General features: G+C 41.5%; 1 protein-coding gene across 3 annotated transcripts in view; it reads right to left on the bottom strand.

Annotated features, from left to right (window-relative positions):
* The window catches only part of sbf2 (SET binding factor 2), a 91,324-nt gene that overhangs the window by 6,973 nt on the left and 61,589 nt on the right, over window positions 1-22,762 (bottom strand). For 2 of the 3 annotated variants that reach the window (XM_068341380.1, XM_068341536.1), the window contains 16 exons: window positions 16,053-16,220; window positions 15,268-15,539; window positions 14,077-14,249; window positions 13,805-13,878; window positions 11,575-11,770; window positions 10,800-10,927; window positions 10,013-10,188; window positions 9,741-9,874; window positions 9,449-9,650; window positions 8,761-8,957; window positions 8,412-8,552; window positions 7,361-7,444; window positions 3,691-3,765; window positions 2,692-2,870; window positions 482-658; window positions 75-176 (listed from right to left, as the gene is read on the bottom strand). In XM_068341380.1, coding sequence (XP_068197481.1) covers window positions 75-176; window positions 482-658; window positions 2,692-2,870; window positions 3,691-3,765; window positions 7,361-7,444; window positions 8,412-8,552; window positions 8,761-8,957; window positions 9,449-9,650; window positions 9,741-9,874; window positions 10,013-10,188; window positions 10,800-10,927; window positions 11,575-11,770; window positions 13,805-13,878; window positions 14,077-14,249; window positions 15,268-15,539; window positions 16,053-16,220 — 2,478 coding nt within the window. The remainder of the gene's footprint in view (window positions 1-74; window positions 177-481; window positions 659-2,691; window positions 2,871-3,690; window positions 3,766-7,360; window positions 7,445-8,411; window positions 8,553-8,760; window positions 8,958-9,448; window positions 9,651-9,740; window positions 9,875-10,012; window positions 10,189-10,799; window positions 10,928-11,574; window positions 11,771-13,804; window positions 13,879-14,076; window positions 14,250-15,267; window positions 15,540-16,052; window positions 16,221-22,762) is intronic. The other variant, XM_068341459.1, reaches the window with a different exon arrangement.

Here is a 22,762-nt window from a genome sequence, read left to right as displayed (position 1 = left end):
CTGACTCTTTGCTCCCCCATCTTCATGTCTGTCTGTTGTGTTTATTCTCTTTACTACTTCTGTATTTTTCTCACTTGTGTTGTGATGTCCCAGCCATCTTCAAGGCTGAGGAGAACTGATGAGCCACTGTCCAGAAGCTCCACCAGAATCAGCGCCAGCTGCAGGATCTTGTGAAGCTGTGGGACATCGACACATGTGCATGAGAAGAAACATGCACATATTGGCAAACGCCCAATTAATCCTCTCTGAGAACATGTCATATATTAAGTTTACTGGTAAAGGACTTGTTGACTCCTGCCTCTCGCCAACAATATTTCTTAGAAATACTGTTTAATGGTGCACAATGTGTTCAATGTAAAGACAAACTTTCCCTCTGACAACAATGGATGTAGTCATTATGGGAATCTGATAAAGAGATGACAGCTGGGCTGTCCCCAAGACAGAGATCCTTCCTGAATCGTTGCTTTGTGTGTTTGCTCACCTGTAGAATCCATTCAGACTCCTCCAGTGCTTTGAGGAAGGAGTCCTCGGAGTCAGAGGAGGTGGCGCTGGGAGCGCAGGCTCTCAGCAGCTTTTTAAAAGAGGCTTTCACCTGCCGCGTGTCCGCAAAGTCCACCGGCACCAATTCACAGTTGAAAGACGAGTCCACCCTGAGGCCCTGCCAACACAGATACTTTGATGTATACTATTTCATTATGATAATATGGTGGACTTAAGAAGTAAGCTATTGTGTAATTATTGTTGTGTCCCTGCAGTAAGTTTTTGTCCTAAAATAGGGGAAGTCAATTTTGCAATGCCTTCCAGATACATTTATTTACATCCTGTACAGATCCCTTCAAGAAGTTGGCATTTTAGACATCCAGGATAGGCTCAGAACAGCTGCAATGTCTTCATAGTGAACTCCTACTTCTTCTAGACTCTGGCCACCAAATCAGGTGAACAATGCAGCAGTTGGATGAGTTCAAATCTGCATCCATAAATGGCCAAAACCACCACTGTTACCTCACAGACTACTGTTCTACCTCAGGACAGAAACATCTCTGCCCATTGAATTCAAGGCATAATGTATGACGATTAAAAATTTTTTATAAGACAATGAGGTGGATACATGTTTTTTTTTAGAAAATAATCTAATTTAAGAATTTTGATTTATATTTCTTCTTTGTTGTATTTATAAAAATGTTGTATTTTAATTTAAATCATCTGAATATTGAATCATTACAAAATTATTCCACAATTGATAACATGAGCGAGAGAGAGCTGCCAGTAAACAGTGATCCTGTTTCGGCTGTGAGCAGTGCTTAGAAATAGAATCAAAGCTTTATACATATTAAATTGTTTAACAAATCCACATCACATTAGCCTTTCAATGTTCACATAAGGGATTTAAAAATCCTCTTAAGTTTGGCCAGATTTAATAAACTTTTTCTCGATTTCAAAATTACTTGTAAATCTACTAATTATGCTTAATAAAAGTGGTTTGCCGACATTTTCTTAAAAAGTCTCAAGCCTAAAAAGAAAAAACTGACTGCAAAAACAAATGACTGCAACGCCTTTACCTAACTCACCCCAAATGACTTATCCTTGATTTAATTAACCCACCCCTACAAAAAGGTATAAATGAAGAAAACACGATGCTTCAGTGGCAGCAGGAGGAATCTATGAGCCATGACCTGAACCCATTAAAAACTGTGTGGTTGGGTGAGTAATAGAGTGTGATGGTGTGAAAATCCTCCACAGACTCAGCAGCAACTGAGGGCAATTCAGACTAAAGAGTGGGCCACCATCCAACACCGTGACATCACTTGGAAGTTGTGCCAGTTCAGAAGGAGGAGGATTACCACTGGAATTAATGCTGATGAGAAGAAAGTAATTCCCGATTGTGTTCAACGTTTTGTTCTACAGTTGTGTCAAAGGAGAAACTTATGGTTTGTGTGTTTTTGTTACTGATTTAAGTAAGATTACTAAAAGTTAATTGGCAACAAATTACCTGCTACTTTCATACAACACAAACAAAACTGGTAAATTAGACAATTTAAAGGATTTCAAGTTGCTCTTCCATGTTTTCGGGTCTGGTGCCGCTCAGTTTCCTCTTGATAAAACTCCACAGACACTGAATGGAGTTTAGGTCTGAAGACTTTGCTGGACGGTCAAACGCTGTGATGCCATGGGCATCAAACCAGATTTGGTGCTTTTGGCAGTATGAGCAGGGCCCAGGTCCTGCTGGAACATGAAATCTGCATCTCATACAGATCCTCAGCAGAAAGAATCATGACGGTGGATATTTCACCCTTGACCTCAAGCAGCTTGGGTTCTGTTCTTCCAAACCTTTGGACCTTGATTCCCGAATGAAAGGCAAACTTTACCTTGGATAACAGAGGACCTTGGACCACTGGCCAACAGTTTTTATGGGTTTTATGAGCTGGAAGCCCACATTATATAAAATGAAACAAATAAATACTTGAAACTTCTTAAATTTTGGGCCCTGAATCTATAATCTATGAAATTTAAACTTTTTGAATGGAATTACGGAAATTAATACCTTTTCCACTGTATTCTAATTGTCTTGAAAGGGTCTGTACATATTACATCATTTAAAAACTTGTTACAAACAGGACAATCATATCTGTGTAGGTTGCTAAAATGAATCCGATAGACCGTTTAGTTGATTTGCAGTCTTTTCTTTCTCACCCTTAAATGTGACTTTTCTCCAAAAATGTAGAGGGCAGCTTGTTGCTTCAGGAGCTGAGCCTGCAGACTGTTGCTACCTGCAGGGGGTGCCAGATTTTTCCCTGCTAGTCTGGCACCCACGTCTGTTGTCGGAGCATGATGGCTGAGTCTGCTGCTGGAGCGCAGGCTAGCCCACATGCCTGCAAACACACAGACACACAAACATTGTCAAACAGAATAAAGCTGAACGATGAACAGCACAATCCATGTGGACTAGGTTTACATGCACAGCAGTGCAACAGGGACAACGGAAAGACCTTCAATCTTTTCAGTCCATTAAAGAAGCAGATGCCTCTGCAAACTGGTCGTGTTGAGACATTAGAGGAAGAAGTTGTCGGAGTTTCTCAGGAAATCAACAAGTCTAGCAGTAAGGCTGCATGAATCACTATCAGGAAGGATAGTGATTCATGGTCTGCCTGTACAACAAAAGGCATAAACTAAAATGAAATAAAATGCTTCAACCATTTTACATTCAATTCAGCTGGATGTGTTTAAACCCACACCATTTTTAAAAAAACTTTGATCTCTTTGATTAGATTACTTCTACATTAACTGCATCCTTAGAGTCACATTTACAGAATAACAGAGCTGCATTCATTTGACTAGAGGAAATGGAGCCACATCTTGTGAAATTCACTGCTCCACTGCCATGACAAACAGATTCCTTTCCTGTCCTATCTGGATCTGGCTCTTCAGAGAGCAGTCAGCACCAGCCAAGCTCACACATTAACGACGGAAGAGGCCGCATTAGCGCCGCCACTTTGATTTGTGAAAAACCACAGGTCACAGAGAGAAGCAAACACCGTCAGTGATGATTAGTACAATGCCTGAAAGATTTCTTGAAGGGGTTTGTAGCCGGTGCAGAGGAGTATGCGATCTGGTTAGTGTGAACAGGTTAGAGTGGAAAAGCATGGCGTGCTTTCAATGTACTGTCAGGGGAGAGAGACAGTTTGACTTTACCTTGTTGGTGGATTCTCTCCTTACTGGCAGGTTTTTGGTTTGAGTGAGTGAATAGTTTATCTCTGTACTCAAGCACTGGTTTTGTATGGGAGGAGGAGGAGGAGGAGGAGGAGGAGGGAGAGAATGAGGGAAGATAAAGCATGGGAAAATAAATCATGTCATCATGATAAGGACATCACCACCTACATAACTAGTCTTCTCAGACCACAGGAATATTCATGCAACTGGTCAACTTAAGTGAAAGAATTAAAATGACTTCATTTTACATTAACAATGAATGTCATGGCATGCACGCTCGTGTTTGTCCACTGTTGGGATTGATGGAGTGAAGAGTCACATATACAAAATCAGTTATGTCATTTTTTTAGGTATAGATGTGATGCATTCATGTCTGCGTTAAACAGGTACACAGGTCGAGTACACAGGAGGCACAGCTGATGTCTGCCTGAGGTAGAGACATGGCTGACACAGTAGAGGTTGACTGTATTACATCTGATGTGCACGGATGTGGAAAACCTGGCAATAAATCCTTCTTTTATTGCATCAGTCAAAATCAGAATGTTGTCTTTCTGCTGACAACTTATCGCTTCACAACTTCTCTATTGAAAACCTCCGAACTAAAAACAAACAAACACGACTAGAAGTTCCACAATTCTGTATGTCTTTGATGGAGTTTAGCTAAGAAATAAGAAAAATGTTTTAAAATTAAGATCCAGACCACAGCATGTATTTTCTGACCAGAGCAATCTCTGATTAATCTCAGCTCTTCATTTGCAACTGTTTCTGAGGTCATCTGGTTTAGAGTACAACTGATTCCAAGAAGGTGAAGAATGAATCTGATATTCCAGCACTCCAAACCATCGTTTGTTATTTGGCTGAATTGCAGTTGTGTGGATAACAAATGGAGAATCTTCTTCTTATTTTCCTTTCGACTTTTCCCTTCAGGGGTCGCCACAGCAAATCGGTTGCCTCCATCTAACCCTGTCTTCTGCATCCTCTTCTCTCACACCAACTACCTTCATGTCCTCTTTCACTACATCCATAAACCTCCTCTTTGGTCTTCCTCTAGGCCTCCTGCCTGGCAGTTCAAAACTATTCACTATCTCTCCTCTGGACATGTCCAAACCATCTCAGTCTGGCCTCTCTGACTTTATCTCCAAAACCTCTAACATCTGCTGTCCCTCTGATGGACTCATTCCTGATCCTATCCTTCCTGGTCACTCCCAGAGAGAACCTCAGCATCTTCATCTCTGCTACCTCCAGCTCTGTCTCCTGTCTTTTCCTCAGTGACACTGTCTCTAGACCAAACAACATCGCTGGTCTCACCAGTTTTGTACACCTTTCCTTTCATTTTAGCTGAAACTCTTCTATCACACATCACACCTGACACTTTCCTCCACCCGTTCCATCCTGCCTGTACTCCCTTCTTCACCTCTTTTCCACACTCTCCATTGCTCTGGACTGTTGACCCTAAGTACTTAAAATCCTCCACCTTCTTGATCTCTTCTCCCTGTAACCTCACTCTTCCACTTGGGTCCCCCTCATTCACACACATGTATTCTGTCTTACTGCGACTAACCTTCATTCCTCTCCTTTCCAGGACAAACCTCTAGCTCACACATTAGCTTCTCCTAGCTTCTCCTCCACCTGCTCCCTGCTCTCACTACAGATCACAATGTCATCTGCAAACATCATAGTCCATGGAAATTCCTGTCTAACCTCGTCTGTCAGCCTGTCCATCACCATAGCGAACAAGAAGGGGCTCAGAGCTCTACAGCACACCTCACCACTGTCTTACAGTCCTCATACATGTCCTGCACCGCTCTAACATACTTCTGTGCCACTCCAGACTTCCTCATACAATACCACAGTTCCTCTCCAGGCACCCTGTCATAAGCTTTCTCCAGATCTACAAGAACACAATGCAGCTCCGTTTGGCCTTCTCTGTACTTCTCTATCAGCATCCTCAAAGCAAATACTGCATCTGTAGTACTCTTTTTTGGCATGAAACCATACTGCTGCTCACAGATGCTCATTTCTGACCTTATTCTAGCTTCCACTACTCTCTCCCATTACTTCATTGTATGGCTCATCAGCTTTATTCCTCTGTAGTTGCCACAACTCTGCACATCTCCCTTGTTCTTAAAAATGGGCACCAGCACACTTCTCCTCCATTCCTCAGGCATCTTCTCACTATCTAAGATCCTGTTGAACAACCCAGTCAGAAACTCTACTGCCACCTCTCCTAGACACTTCCAAACCTCTACAGGTATATCATCAGGACCGACTGCCTTTCTACTCTTCATCTTCTTCAATGCCCTCCTCACTTCATCCTGACTAATCTTTGCTACTTCCTGGTCCACAACAGTCACCTCTTCTAGTCTTTGTTCTCTCTCATTTTCCACATTCATCAACTCTTCAAAGTACTCTTTCCATCTTCCCATCACACTACTGGCATCTGTCAATAGACTTCCATCCCTATCCTTAATCACCCTAACCTGCTGCACGTCCTTCCCATCTCTGTCTCTCTGTCTTACCAACCGGTATAGATCAGTCTCTCCCTCCTTACTGTCCAACCTAGCATACAAGTCATCATAAGCCCCTTGTTTGGCCATTGCTACCTCTACCTTCACCTTACGCTGCATCTCCCTGTACTCCTGTCTACTCCCCTCTGTCCTCTCAGTGTCCCACTTCCTCTTAGCTAACCTCTTTCTCTGTATACACTCCTGTACCTCCTCATTCCACCACCAGGTCTCCTTATCTACTTTCCTTCCAGATGACACACCAAGTACTCTCCTACCTGTCTCCCTGATCACATTAGCTGTAGTTGTCCAGTCATCTGGAAGCACCTCCTGACCACCCAGAGCCTGTCTTAACTCCCTCCTGAAAGGCCTGCAACACTCTTCCTTTTTCAGCTTCCACCATTTCGTCTTCTGCTCTGCCTTTGCCCTCCTCATCTTCCTCACCACCAGAGTCATCCTACACACCACCATCCTATGCTGTTTGGATACACTCTCGCCTACCACTACTTTGCAGTCACTGATCTCCTTCAGATTCCACCGTCTACACAAGATGTAGCCTACCTGTGTGCTCCTACCTCCACTCTTATCGATTAGAAAATGGAGGATAAACTCTCCAAACATCCCAAATAAGCATTCTTTTGAGATGCAGTCAGTTTCAGAAATGGTCTCACCTTTGACCTCTATTTGAAACAGTGACTAAGACCTCAGACATACTCCAACACCAAACACAAAGTCTGACCAAGCACAAACCACTTAGTTCTGCTCAATTCACGTTCCAGTTTACTCAGCCACAAGCATGTCTCAACTTAAGAGCACATGAAGTTCATATCTGTGATATCACATTTATAGTAAACTCAATGTACGAAAACCACAGGTCACAAAACTGGCTGTAAGTTTCTGTTAGAGAAATAAATCCTTCACTAAAGCAAGTTTAAGTTTGCCCTGTGCACAAGGACACCTTCAAACTTCAACTTTTACTACACTCATCGACAAACATGTGAGGATGACCCTGTACATACCACTGTGTACATACATTACTGTTGTCTGACTTGTATTTGTATTTGAGCTGTGGTGATACGTCTGATTTTGAATGATTACAGCTCTGGTTTTTTCCAAGCAGGCAGACACACGATGATACCAACACTGACCTCCTCGGGTAAAGCTGTTTGAGAATGGGATGTCTAAATGGACCGGAGTCATCTTTGGTATCCTGGACGTCCTCCTGTCGCTGCCTGAACGAAAAAAAGACATTGCAACAAGATCAGTGAGGATATTTTTCACGCAATGTTCACACCAAATTACAAACAAGACAACAACAGCGCACCCCATACATCCACAAGAAACATAAAGTGTAAAGTTAGCCAAGCCTTTAAAACTCATGACAATACTGCAGAATTGACTTAATATAATTAATTTGGAGCTGGTAGAGTACTTAAAAAGCAACATACGCTATGAGTTTGTATGTGAATTCATCCTGGACTCAGCTTGAGTTAAGAACAAATGTATGTCCAGGATACAGACAGGGTGAAGTCTGAGGAGATGAATGAGCTGGTCAGCGACCCCAGGTTGTTTTGTGATACTTACATAACCTTTTATTGTACACACTTCCTAAATACAGTATTCAACCAACTAAGCCTCTCTGTTACTTTCTTTTTCTGTCCGTCTCACACCCACATACAAAGAAAAAAGAACTGCTGATCAAGGCAAACACATACGGGAAGAGGAATTATAGTGCGATGACTGGAAAAAAACAAGAACTGGAGGGGCCAAAAATAATTGTCCAGAACACAAAAGCTGCAGTATTTGCCTTTATCAGAAGAAGTGAACTCTATGTGGCCTCTTGTCCTTTGCAAAGCCTTTCCCACGATGGAGCAAAGACTATAACAACAAATTCTGGTCAGGTCAAGTCAAGCTCACAGACACATCGTACAGCTTATGGTTATGGTAATGCTGTGTTTGCATCATGAAGGCACTGCATTCAACAGTTGTGGACATGAAAATAAATAATCACCATAAAAATTAGATTTTTATTTCCTGAGAGCACTGTGAAAGACAACTGAAATATAAAAGGAAAACAGACATCATCATTTATGCATCTCTGGTTTTGGATGTAAAATTGATTTTTGTAAAAGCACAAAAGTTTTATTTTTATGTAAAGTAGACAATAATGGTTCCATTTTTACCAAAGCTGCAGTTTACCTGGTGAGAGGCCTATAATGGATCGGTTGGACAAGGTGCTGTTTCCATTCATCTTGAAGTAGATGGGGATGGAGTTGAGGATGGCTTGCAGGTACTTCTCTTGTTCTAGACTGCTGGACGACTCTGAGGACGAGGCAGGAGCTAAAGACAAAAACGCAGCAGTTATTTCTGACACAACATGACTATCAGTCCAAAGCCTTTCGAATTACAGTCCATAAATGAGTTTCATTATCGAAACATCAAATTGTTGAGTAGATTTCTGCACTCTTCCTCAAGTTATGCTTCTTATGAGAAAATATCACAGTCCTGCACATAAAATGAAAGTTACACATTGATGTGATTTGCACACCTGTCGAGGAAGGGTTCTGGGACTTAAACAGTCCCACCACACTCTTGCCGTGGAAGCCTCCTGAGCGGAGCAGTACAGCTTTCGTGCGAGGATGTTTCCAACACACAACGGGTAGTCGGTTGTGCCTGTAGCAGCGGGCCACTTTGTGTAAACTGCTGTCCTGAACTGCCTGAGGAACCACCAGCAGCCCTGGGTAGCTGATGGAGACAGAATGGATGAAGCAATTAATGACGCTCTCACCAGAAAGCAAGTGATACAGCCGTGCCAATGTTAGTGAATTATGTGATTAGGAAAAGATTATGACTGCATTTTTTTTTTATAAAAGGATTTCTGCCAGTCCAGTTGTCTGAAACAGTACAGTATTTTCTGCACTACAAGGCGCACTGGACTATAAGAAGCACCTTCAATGAATGGCCTATTTTAAAACCTTTTTCATACATAAGGCACACTAGATTATAAGGCGCACTGTCGGTTTTTGAGAAAATTAAAGGCTTTTAGGTGCGCCTCATAGTGCGGAAAATACTGTAAACCAAACTTCTGCTGAGCATTGGCATCTACAGACATTATGGCAGACTTAGAAATTCTTAAAATCCTCAGCACTGAATTAAGTTGAATCAGTGAGGATCAACAGGCTTAAAAAAAGACTGCAGGTAGACGGGATCCAGTGAGAGAACCCTGAGGTGTGCACCTGCGGCAGAGGGAGTAGAGTCTGTTCACAGCTGTGATCCTGAACTGCTCGCCTGACTTGGATCGAGATGAACTGGCAGTGATGGTGCCCAGTCCCAGACGCTGGTAGTCACGGAAACAGGACTGCTCCACCAGCTGCTCCATGGTGGACTTTTCTGAGGCCCGCAGTGTGCTGGTGGGGGGTGGCTCGCCATCATCCGATACTGAAATGCACACGATAAGTTGAATTGAGTCGTTTTTAACTGAACAGGCTTCAGTTCTCTGTCCACAGTATCAGGTGTCAGGTCTCTCACTCGAGATATCATCATCTTCGTGCCAGGTCATCCTGCTGCCTCTGTCATTCTTCTTCAGTGAGCTCTGGCTACCACGGCCCATGGTGATCTTTCCAGCCATCTTTGCTCCCTTGACAATAGTTTTGGACAGCGTTCTGCGAGATGTACAATGCAGAAAATGACAAAAGTTACTAAGTACAGTTCCAGCATAAAATTGAAGGGAATATTTGACATCAGAAACAGGTAGCAGTAACCCGCTGACTCATTTCTCATTAGCCTGCTGTAATGCAAACCTGAATCCGGTGTTCCTTTCTTTTTGCTTTGGGAGGATGAGCTGAGGTGCCGTTTGTCCTGCTGCAAAAGCAAAGGCGCTGAAGACGGATTGTGGGTAGCGGATCCTCTGTAGGTGTTTTCTGAAGAGCTCCACCATCTCCGAGCTCACCTCCTCATCAAAAGCCACCTTTATCAACTATAAGACATGTGAGGGGAGCCGATCATTTCTCAACAAATGTTAAGAAACATCAGATATTTACACTGGGCTCTATTCCAGCCACAATATACTCAAGTAATCTTTAAATGTCAAGTGCAGGCCAATGGGATGTTTATGTTGTAAGATACATCTGTTTTAACCCAAACATTTGCAAACTCCTGCAGATTTGTGACTTCCATATGTTGATGACGGATAAAACAGCCAACAACTCCAACAGACATATTCCAGTGAGGAAACATAACAATACTCTGGAGTTACTCAAATGGTCTTTGCTCCAGCAACATAATATCTGTGAGTAAAGACTGTATTTTTCCAAAAAGCTGGGCCAAACTGACGGCTCCTTACTGTGCATTTTAAGTGTTATCGCCTATATGTTAGTTTTGCAGTTTTTAAATCCTCTGAAACCCCAGTAAACTGGAGAAAAAAAATCTTAATATTACAATTAAATAAAAAAATGCACACACATTATTTTCATCTGATTGAAAACGAGAGAGACTTCACATTAACTAAAACACACTGAGCTGAGTCGGCCCATCCACTGAACATATTTGGAGAATTGTGAACGGACCTGGTCTGGTCTCAGTGTTTACCTGACAAGACGCAGAGCGGAGCTGCAGGCCTTCCTGCATGTTCTGCTGCAGCTGGTTCTGGATGCTGATCTTCTTCTCTTTGGTCAGGGTGGACACTGGGAAGGCTCTGATCACTGCCTGCTCCCCCACTGGACGCACAGGAGATCAAGCATCAGCATCATACAACTGAGCAGATCAGTCAAACATCTGGACCAGCTGTTAATAACTTAAGTGCAGTCATCCCTCGCGTATTCACGCTTTAAGATTCATGGCTTCACTACATTGCGGATTTTTAGTAGGTTGTCACATGATAGCGTTTGCCCATGCTGTTGGCTGACAGTATCCGTGTGTACACTGTGTTCCAAGACGCATGGAACTCAGCGCCCTTCTGTGTATTAAAAAAAACACATTTCTTCAATACACTAGTGATTTAAACAGTCGATAAGAGTGTGGGAAAAAGTAATATAGATATAAGGTGGTTTAAAATTATAGATGTTTAAATTACCGTAAATAATCAAATAAATTATGTGTTGCTATATCGTGGAATTTTGTTATTCACAGGTGGTTCTAGAACGCATTAACTTGTTCATGTCGACAAAAAAAATTCTATTTGTCTAATGATGCAATGAATAAAATGTGCTTCTGTTACCTGTGTAAACACACACACACACACACACACACACACACACACACACACACACACACACACACACACACACACACACACACACACACACACACACACACACACACACACACACACACACACACACACACACAGTGTTTCAGGGTTTACCCAGTGGATCATGGGGGATTCCTTTGAAAATGATACGGTAAGTGGTGAGAAAGAGGGCGCCCTCTGCTGGTAGGATGTGTGGGCCCCCCAGGAGGCCCCCAGTGGCCTCCTCCCTGCCATCAGGGTCCAGAACCACCCGCAACCCTTCAGAAACCATCTCCTCTCCAGGAAGCAGGGCTGGGCGCAGAATCTTAGGCTGATGGAGAGGAAAACAAAAACACACTTCATCAGGGGCTGACGCACACACCGAACCTACACACACACGTTTGACGGAGTGTCAGGACGGATTTAAACTACAGACTAAAAGGGTTAGTGTTAGTGAATCTGATGTTGTTTTCAAGACAACGTAAAATCAATGCATCATCAAGTCAAATCACAGCACCACATGAACTCTATGGCACGTAATTTAGCTTCTCATGCATGTCAGCACGTCTTTAAAAAACACACATCTCTCGAGACGCATACAGCGTTTGGTTAGGTTATAAAAAGTAGCTTGCTAAAAAAACAAAATCTGTAAAGATAAACTTAAATTCTATAAAAAAAACCATCATGATCTGTAAAAACTTTTTTAAAAATTGTAATTTACTGGACTGATGCATCATTAAACACCTGCCAACACAAGGCAACGTTATCCACAGAATACAGATTAATACTGTAACTCAGTTTCTATCAGTTTTTTTCCAGGTAGCTGTTCAGGTGTATCATTGTTCCTAAAACTGAAACGTGAAAGAAACACAATAAGAGCAGACGCATAAATACATTGAAGGTTTTCCAAAATACGTAATTATCGCGACTCAGTTTAAATATTTTATCGTTATAACTGTGTGTTCCTAGAGATAAAATGATTGTGAAGCATGACCCCCAAACCACCACAAAACCAAAGTTTTCCACTAAACTCAATACAACTGTCATCCGTAGAGTTTATGCCCCGTGTTAATTCCGCTCCTTCTGGTTTCCAAAGCCAGCAGAGAAACACTAAGTTGTTCCACTGGCACAAATATGATGGGTGGGGGTATTAGATCATTCACAGCATTTACCATTAAGTCAATCGCCAACCTGGAGGTGAAATCTGGTCAGGAGAAAACAAGAAGTTCTTGAATCCATTATTGCATTGACAGGAAGACCTCGGGGATTCATGACTGCTCTGACCATGGCTTTTCATTTGAGCTGCTCTCATCATTTTCATCCTTATTATTATTATTGCTGCCATCACTCCAACTACTCAGACACGAATCCAGAGACGATCACTTTTTAGTCATTTTTGGCACTCCACTAGAAGCGAGCAGTCCAGGTTGGAAGCTTCACTAATGACTCAAAAGTTAGACACAAAGTGCGGCAGGCAGACCTGAGTGCTCACCACGCTCTCCAGGTTGGTCCCCGGGCAGCGCTGGAATGATGTTTGTCTGTGAGTATGTGAGTGCATGTAGAACAATCAGTGTAAGAGGAAAGAAAGACCGAATGGTGAATTTGGAAAAACCTGATGATGATGATGATGGTGATGATCAGATATGAGATGAGATCCCCTAAACCAGACGAATCCAAACAATTGAATACAGTAATTCCTCGCTTGGTGGCGCTTCAAGATGCATGGCTTCACTACATTGCAGATTTTTAGTAGGTAGTAACGTGATACCGTACATGCATGCTATTGGATGACAGCATCCAGAAGTCCGCTGCGTTCCGAGACTCACGGAACGCAGCGGACTTCTGTGAAACACAAAAATGCTTGAAACAGTCGATAAGAATGTGAGAAAAGATAATACAGATATAAGATGGTTTAATATCAGTATGAAGAGGCTTCATGAATGTTTAGATAAATAGTTTGCCCTTATATTGCAGAATTTCGTTTTTTGGGGGTGGTCCTGGAACACATTAACCGCAAGTAACGAGGGATTACTTTACAATGAAGAGTGAGGGTATCTGAGATGTAGCGCTTCAGATGGAGTGGATTAGACTACAAATAAGTATGTTGTGGTATTTTTCTCAGGTGTCACTTGATTCCTGATGTCACTTTAAAGCTGGAATTGTAACACAAACTTCTTATTTTAATACAATCTGTAATTTATTTTTATCATTAAGTGTTAGTAGAAATTAAACATTTAGTTGAGGTGATTAAGACATCTTAAAGCAAAACTGTATCTAATTTATGTTGCAGTACAGAACCATGTGTTTACTACTTGACTGTACACAGCGCTGATGTCCACATGGACACGTGTAAGGCCACACTCACCTTCTGAATGGGAGGTAACCTTCTGCTCTCCCTGTGAACAGCCTCTAGAGCCTCCATCTGCATAGCTACGACGCCTACGGGTCACAAGTTGGGGTCAGTTACCACATGTATGCTCACATATCCTCACAACCACACAGTGTGTTTACAGATTTTAAGGTCATTTAACATGTCACAAATAAATCAGCACAGAGGCATTTGTGGTTATTGGCCTAAAAACACACGAAGAAATCGGGACAACGGCAGAGTGTGAACAAACACCATCAGCCGTCTACCTGGGATCATGCTGTGCAGGCTCTTGATGTGCTCCTGGGTTACTCCGCTCTCTGTGCACACCTTGTCGATGAAACGGGCGACGAACCTGACCACAGAGTTTGCCACGTCGCTGTTCTCAGAGTCCTCAAAACCACTCTCTGTGTCAAAGCTCTCTGCAACGCTGCCGGCAATGCTGCGAGACAAACATGAGGAAACAATGAAGAAGAGAACATCACTGTGTCCCGATGGAGACCCTGCTGTGAATCGAGAGAAGTCTTTTTGAGAATGCCTGGTGATAAAGGCGAGGGAACGCGAGGACAAGGCTAAGCCTTGCTGATGCTTGCATTAATCGCTCAGACTTTTTTAGCCAAGGTGAATGCTTCACATGAGACGGTGATGCAACCTTGTGTCTAGGTTCACGAAAGAGAGAGTGATGAGATCCAAATGTATTCTGCAAGATACAAACAAGTCTGGGGCAAAAAAATGAAAAAAAGAAAAAAGAGAAAATTTCCAAACAAACCAAATTCTTGGCTGCAGCATTTCTGCCTTCTCATTAGAAAAAACCCCCAAAAAACTAGACAACAAAATAGCAACAAACAACGTGTTCTTGCAAACATTTGGGAATTGAATGTGCTGTTTGTACTAGTTTAAAAAACCCCAATCATTGTTGATAACAAAAATTTAAATATTACCCTTGTGACTCAGTTTGCCTGAGACGACATAAACTGGAAAACTTTACAGGTTTATTTCTCTCTACTTATTCTTGAGTACAGGAACTTTAGTCCATTGCTATTTCACTTGGTGCGGTTGAGTAAAGAGTAGTTCCACCGGAGACCCCTCAAAGGTATTAAACTTCCAATAGAAAAAAATAGAGGCTCATTCTGTTTTTTTTTTTTTTTTTTTTGTGTGCAGAGTCAATAGAAGCCCTGAAGCTGCAGCAGGAGTGGTAGCGTTCCATTTTTCTAAACAGGAAGGTCTCGTGTCGGAAGTGATTTACGCCTCATCCACCCACATACTTATCACCTTCTTGAGAAAGGTACCCGGACTCCCTCATCATAAATCCTTAGCTTGAGGTTTGACAACTGTGATTGGTTTGCTTTATGAACACTACAGAAGCCAAAATTTAACAAATCAGAAATTTCTGTTTCGATCTGAGCGTACAGTAAAATTCCCTGTGTTATTAACAGTTAAATCCATCTTCCTCTCCTGACCTGTTTGTGACAATGCTGTTGCTTCCACTCTCCCAGTCGGTGACAGGGGTGTTGCGGAGGAGCTTGATCTTACTGGTGTCCAGCGGAACCAGCAGGTAAACCATGAGGCTGGCGTAATGGATGGCCTGACTGAACACAGTGCTCTCCTCATTCTTCACCAGCTCCTGCTGCTTCTCCTTACTCAGGCTGGGCCATGAACGCAGCTGCTCTGCTGCCAGGTCCATGGCCGTCTGATCCTCATTCCTGCCAGCTGGAGGCACCAGGCCGGGATCCTGAGGGAGTCACAAGCGAACAGTTGGAGCTGTTTGACCCCTTAAATCACAATAGTGTTTAGTCCCACTGCCAACCACATGATTTGACATGTATAGTGGAAAACAACTCAATGATACTGGAATAAACATCCTTTGGATTAAAACACACACTGGAATCATAAAAATCTATTCAGACGAAACAACAACAAAGCTCTGTCTGTATGTATGTATGCATCCATTCATCCATCCATCCATCTATCCATCCATCCATCCATGTTTAACAAGTCCAGTGTAAATCCATCCATATTCTGCTATTTATCTGTAGCTGGTTGTCAGAAGGCTGGAATTCAGCCCAAAGGTATTTGGTTCCTAACATCTGAGACAAAAAATGGAAGCAATTAAAAAGCACGTGTCCTTGAAGAGCAATTTTTAAAACTGCTTTTCTGTTCTTCAATTCTTCAATTGCTGTTTCAAATATCGGGGTTAAATAGATTTAATCAAAATCCTCACACATTTAATCAGTTTTTATCTTACTCTTATCCTAGAAATGATGCCTTTGTCCCCTGGGGAGTTAAGATAAAGGGCTCGGATCTGACCCTGGACCTCGCTGTAGAAAGTGGCTTCCCAGAACTGCTGGTTGGTCCAAACAGGATGGTCCTGAATGCAGGTGTAAGCAAACTGGTTCACGCCGGCAGCCAATTTCTGCAAGACAAAAATATAAAGTAGAATATTTACACAATACTCCTTTTCTTAAGTCTATGTGGGGCTGTTTTTGTTCTATTGTGTATGTAATTGTTTATATATATGATATATAAACAAGATCAATAGAACATGGTTCTTCAGGTCACCTAATAAATTTTTGAATGAATTAGGGAAAGTCTACCTTTAGTAAATATGAATGAAAATGGGGACTAAGAAATGCCTTGAAATGAAACAGTTATTTGTGTTCCTATTTCTCTGACTGTCAGGTGCCACAGTAGATGTGATGGTGCTTCTGTTTACTAGGAAATCACATTGTTGTTTATCGCTTCTCAGAACACTTTTCTTCGGAACCACAATGGTTGATCCAAAGTAAATTAAAACTTTGAAGTCACAAACTACCCAACTCCAGTCCGTACAACAATAAATACCAAAAGTTTCCTGGAATTCCAAATATGGTACCATCTCATTTGTCATTGGACACTTGAGGTCCAATTACATGATTTGAGCTGTAGGAAGTACTCCCTCGAAAAACGTTTGCCCAAACAGTGCAGAGAAGTGAGAAAGCAAAAAAAAAAAAAAACCTAGCGCGCTGTGAGACTGGAAATGAGATCAATCATTCCTTGTGATTCTGAACTTTTACACAAACAACAGGCCCTGACGGAGCAGCAGACATCCCCGCTCTCCTTCTGTGCTTTCAAACTTCGCTGTTATTTTTCCGTCGGGCTGAAGTACCTGTGGCAAAAGAAGAGGGAACGTACAGTGCCCAGCTAAAGGCTGTCTCTGCTCCACCACACAGTACATACAGTAAATATCACAAGGCAGTGCTAGACAACATGATCAGCATAAATTAGTATAAATACGCTCCCGGACAAACAGTAAACTGCTCCTATGTAAAAACACAATTTCCCTCATTTAAAGTAACATCTATTATAGCCTTGTAAAAAAGCACTAAACCAAATTATGATTTTTTTTTTTCAACCGATAGACATGCATATGCTTTTTGTTGCATAAGCAATTACAGTACATACAAGTTACACAAACAATGATGAAGTATGAAAAGATACACAAAAGTCACGAGCACATTCATGTGGGTGCACTTTATAAAAATTAATGAAAATTTCTCTAAGTACTAAATTTCGTTCTTAATTTCCCTCCGGGGATCAAACCAGTATATAAAATAAAAAAATAAAATAAAAAAAAAACTAAGGCGCTTGATTCACCACATACACACTGATGGATGTTTTATGTCTGAATGGTGAGTTACGCCTGAGTCCTGCCTCTGCAGCCGTGCTGAGACTGTTTTCTTTTGCGTTCTCATCTGGTACTCGCATACGAGTCCCTGTGGCCAATTACTGTATTGAAGGCAATTTATTGATGTTTACAGAAGAACTTGTAGAACACAGGCTTATTGTATGCAGCCATTATTTTAGATAATATGCCCAATCATGAATAGAGTCTCAACCAAAGAATGCGGCATGGCCAAACTCAATTTATTAATGGCTCCGCAAAGCTTGAACTTTGTGTGAGCTTTCCTGAAAATACGGTTATTAGTTTTTATTGCTGGTGACTGTTAATATTTTGTGGAAAGATAAACACATGCCTCGAGTCCAGCGAATGAAGAATTATCAATGCTCTTCTATTGGTAAAATCTTTCACACAATAAATTCAGGTTTATCATTATGATTTTATTAAAAGGCTAAAACCAAAACAGATCCAATAAAAATTTTACCAACCAAAGCATAGAACTAATTCCACTATTTGGGCTCCCTGGAGGATAAAATACAAGATGTGCAAAGGCATTCTTTCTGAATTACTGATCCTTTTACTTATCATGTTCCAGTGCTGATAAAACTGCGATAAGCTATTCTGATGCCTCAGTCGAGCTCTATTTTGCAGAGTCAACTGACACGACTTGGCTCTTCGGCAGGGTTTGCTCCATTAGTCGGACCTTAATCACGTCTCTTCTCCCCTTCAAGCCACTCTCACTTGCCGAAGATAATTCAAGCAACTTGAGGATGACATTAATGGGAGCTTGTTTGGATGAATGTTTTTTTTTTTTTTCTTTTCCAAAAATAGAGACGATTACACTAACTTTACTATCATCGGCGGAAGTGAGCACTATTTGGGAATTAGGCCAGAAAAACATTGGGTGAAAAGACAAGGACAAGTCCACTTTTTTTGACAAGAAGCTTTGATAGGACCAACCCTGGATCTGCTGATCGACTTACTAAACACATGTTTGTGTTTTAAAGATGGAGCTGGATGAAACACGGCCATAAACAGTGACAAAAACATTTGGAAGAAGTGAAGCCCTTTGGATAGTAGTGTACGACCTCTGTCACTACAGAGTGGTATGTGCTTTCCAGCAGATGTTGTGTGGGGGTGTCTGCTTGTGTGGGGGTCTGTACGTGATTTGCCTGTGCTGTCTACACTCATCCTGGCCGTTCCTTTTTGACTCGTCAGATATGTGTAGGTCATTTTGACCGAGGTCATCTCTTCCCAATATGATAATACGCAAAGATTACAGAGACATCCACAAGACAGATGGGGAAGGAGGAGGACAGGGATGGAGAGGAGAAAATAGAGGAAAAGGGAGGAGGAAAGGAAGGTAGGAAATGAAGATGAAGGAGGGAGTGTATCGCTATCAGACCCATCTGATTGTGTGACTAGTCAGGAGGAGGAATGCAGGGTTGAGAAAGGGTGAAAAACAAGAACATGAACAACAAGGGGTAAACCAAAGGAGAAAATATTGTGTACAGGTCAGGGGAATGGGCCATCGGGATATTAGATCTTGTTTTGAACTTGGGGACACGATCCCAAGGTCTGCATTGAGATGGCCTTGTGTATGAGCTGCAATATGAGCCACACAGCATCACAACTGTTTCTCCGTGAGGCTGAGAGATGGTGCATGCTGTCACTGAGGGGAGTGTATACTTGTATAATCTGGACACAATCCATCTCCTCATTTTTACAATGCTGCAAGAGCATAAATCACTAAACTAATAAACTAAATGAATAGCAAAATCATGACTGAATTCATTTTGTTCAATAAATTAATAGCATTTAGTCACTCAGAACAAACAGAACAAACATGTTGAAAGTCAGATGCATAAACACACTCATCACGGCATCCATAGGACATATCTGTGCAGACATATGATGTACAAGTAACATAAATGTTCCAAAAACTAAGTCAGCATAAACATAGTAACACTCCGGGGTCACACAGTACGTCACTCTACTCAAACGTAGTGGACAGCCCAGCGGCCAAATCCCCCCCATGAATAAACTATGCCTGAAAGAATGCTAACAGTCGAGTGATCTTGTTATGCAAGTCATCCAAAGTTGCATTTGTGTTTTTCAGTTTGTGTTCCTGAGCTGTGTTTTTTAAAATGTAAAGAAAAATGTGAGTTGTGACATACGAAGTGCAGAATGAAAGATGGACCCAGATGTCAAAGACACCCGGTCACCCCCCCCCCCCGATAACCACCCACCGCTCACTTTCACTTTGATAATAAATGGCAGGGGAGCTGTCTACAGATTAGTGAATGACAAGCAAATGTAAAACCTCACCTCAGACAAAGAGGCTCTTAACGGTGGCATTTAGATAAACGTTACAGACGCACGGCTAATGACGCACTTCATGCATCAGCTGTGCTGAAAGACATTTTGCAAATCAGTTCATAATTGCCTTTACCTAAAAGATTAAGCAAATACTGCGAGAAAGGGTCAAGCTGATGGGGAATCAAACCAATACGAAACTACAACCACAAACACACACACACACACACACACACACACACACACACACACACACACACACACACACACACAAAGTGGGTCAATGGTATTAGTTGTCAAAATATGAGCAGTGATGGATCTAATATATTGTCTACTTCTGTCCTGCAGATTCTGGAGCAGACAGTTTCACGGTGAGGGATAGTCGACTCATAGACTTCATGGGGATCGTACCGCTGTAAGAATGAGCACAGCGTGATCCGGCGAAGTCTGGCCAAAAATACCAAACGGAACTGACCAGAGTTTGACTCCTGAACTTGATCTCTTTAATGTGCAGTGCCTCATAAGGGAAGACAATTTTTAACCTCACGTTTGGGATGTAGCACCAGTAAAAAAAACAAAAAAACAAAACCAAACATAGACTTTTCATAATATTTGGATTTTACGTGCAATATAGCACGCATTATTTCTTCACTTTGTGGCAGATGCTCTAAGAATCCAAACTCAAACGAGAATATCAGAACGGGAGTTACTTGCAGAGAAATCTTGTTGAAAATGAAATCTGAAGTATATCAGACAGCAAAAACCTACAAGACTGGTTCAAGATTAGAGTCAAAGCCATGAAGTGGGTCAGTGCAGGTATCAGCTTGAGCAAGCTATTTATTTAATTGATACCTTCCGCACCTATTCACAAAGTAGGCTGTTCTCTGCTTACACAATGAAACAAAGATACTCCAGCATCATATTTAAGTGCAGCACCTTCGATCCACTTAAAGTTCAGTACCTGATATGCGTGTCCGCAATACTGTAACAGTCAGACAAAGGAAACAACAGTTGGAGAGGATGGATTACAGTCAGCACTAACAACATCCTACTCACTTCCTCTGAGTTCAGTCATCCACACATTTTGTAAAAAATATAAACAAGCATGAAGAAAAGTGTTTCAACCCCCATTTTTAGTAAGATTAATGGAAAACTGTACTATACTGTATATCTGCTAGAATCAACAATGAAGCATAGTCTTAAAACACCTACAAGCAGTTGCTTTGCTTTATTGGACACTAAAAACCTGCAGCCTATAGATGGTAAGATGATTCCATCAAGTGTCAGGAAATTCTAAAAGAAAATCATTGCTATCTGTAGAAAAACTGTTTTTTCAGCTATTTGGGCACTCCTAAAGGACAATGATCCTAAGCAGAAGTGTAAGTTCAGCAATGCTTGCATTGAAAAGAAGTAGTAGAAAATTCTTCAATGGCCATTAGAAAGTCTTTGGTGGGATTTGAAGAACAAGGGATGGGCTAAAAATTTTTTGAGAATTTGCCAGAAGGTGATGATGCTTAGCTTGGTGTCACATTTTCAGCAGGTCATAGCAATTCAAAGCTGTCTAGAAATGAACAAAGATGAATCACGTAGTTAGAAAAAAATGTATATCATGTATCATTTCGTCTTACATTTGGTAAGAAAATAATTTGTGAACACCAACTGTTGCATTGACCTATTTAAACTGCAATTATTGTAAACAGCTGATAAACACTATATTTTCTATATTAGAAAAAACTTACACATAATGTGAGTAACAGGAATTCTGCCAAGATCAAATGTAATTTGACAATGTTCCTGTCTGACTTTCTCGAGGCAGAGCCAACACTTAAAGAACCATCACCTGTAAACAACAAGACAAAATGTACTCCGTTCTTATATCGTTCTTCCCCATTAGTGCCAGACAACAAAACTTTTCCACATTTTCAAGCTAAAAAAGTGTGTAATAGTTAATAGACAAGTTAATGGAAAATGTAACAGAAACAAAGTCTTTGCAGTATATTCTTGTTAAGTGTTAAACATGAACATTATTGATTGATTTTTTTTGATACTGGCGGCCACAAAGACCAAAAAAAACACACACATCAGAATGCCTACTTAGGGGAGTTACATCAGCCGAAGGCATGGGAACAGGTCAAGCCTGTCGCAGTAAGAGAGCGGGCCGGGCCCCAGTCCAGCCCATCATAGTATGGCACTGGTCTCCAACAATAAGTAAATGCAGACAGTTGTGTCTGTCCCCATGACAACAAGCAAGCTGTGGGGACATAATTTTGGGAATAGTGCAGCTAACCTGTGTTGATGGTGTGGTCTGGAAACCAAAGGCCATGGTACATTGTGTAATGTTTTGGATGTATGACCGCGTTGATCTGTGCACGCACATGATCAGGGATCAGCAAAGGTCAGAGTTCTGAGGTGCTGCTTTTGATCTGTGGCTATTCCTGCAACCTTCTTCACAGGGCAGTGTTCATTAGAGCCTGACTAGTGCTGGAACATGAGCACATTTCTTTATATTTATAGGTTTGCAGATATGATGTACTGTACAGTTAACAGTTCAAACAATCTTAAGAGCACTTTAGCGTCTGCAATGGAACACTATTTCTAAATTGCCTCAAACATTTTTTTAAAAAGAATTTCAGCCAAAATGCACCGCAATCCTGAAATTTCCACAGAAAGTTGACTGTGGCTGATATATTGGCCCATTTCAATACTATCACTTCAGATTTTACATCATCACAATGTGCAACATTCCACTGTAGATCATTGGTGAAGTAATTCTTAGGGTGACGGTTTATTTTTATTCCTTCAGGGGAGGTCTACTTCATCATCTTGTTGTCTCGTCTCAGCATCTCTTCCCAGAAAGTTTCACAACCGTTCAGTTTGAGTTGAGTGAAACTGATTATAATGCAAATGACTCACATGATGCTCCACAGAGGAAAAAAAATCACTTGTATCTGGTAACTGTAACAGTCTTTTTAATAATTTTC

The sequence above is a fragment of the Antennarius striatus genome, chromosome 1 (genome assembly GCF_040054535.1).
Source record: "Antennarius striatus isolate MH-2024 chromosome 1, ASM4005453v1, whole genome shotgun sequence".
NCBI classification, from domain to species: domain Eukaryota; kingdom Metazoa; phylum Chordata; class Actinopteri; order Lophiiformes; family Antennariidae; genus Antennarius; species Antennarius striatus.
This window is presented reverse-complemented; position numbering and strand designations above follow the sequence as displayed.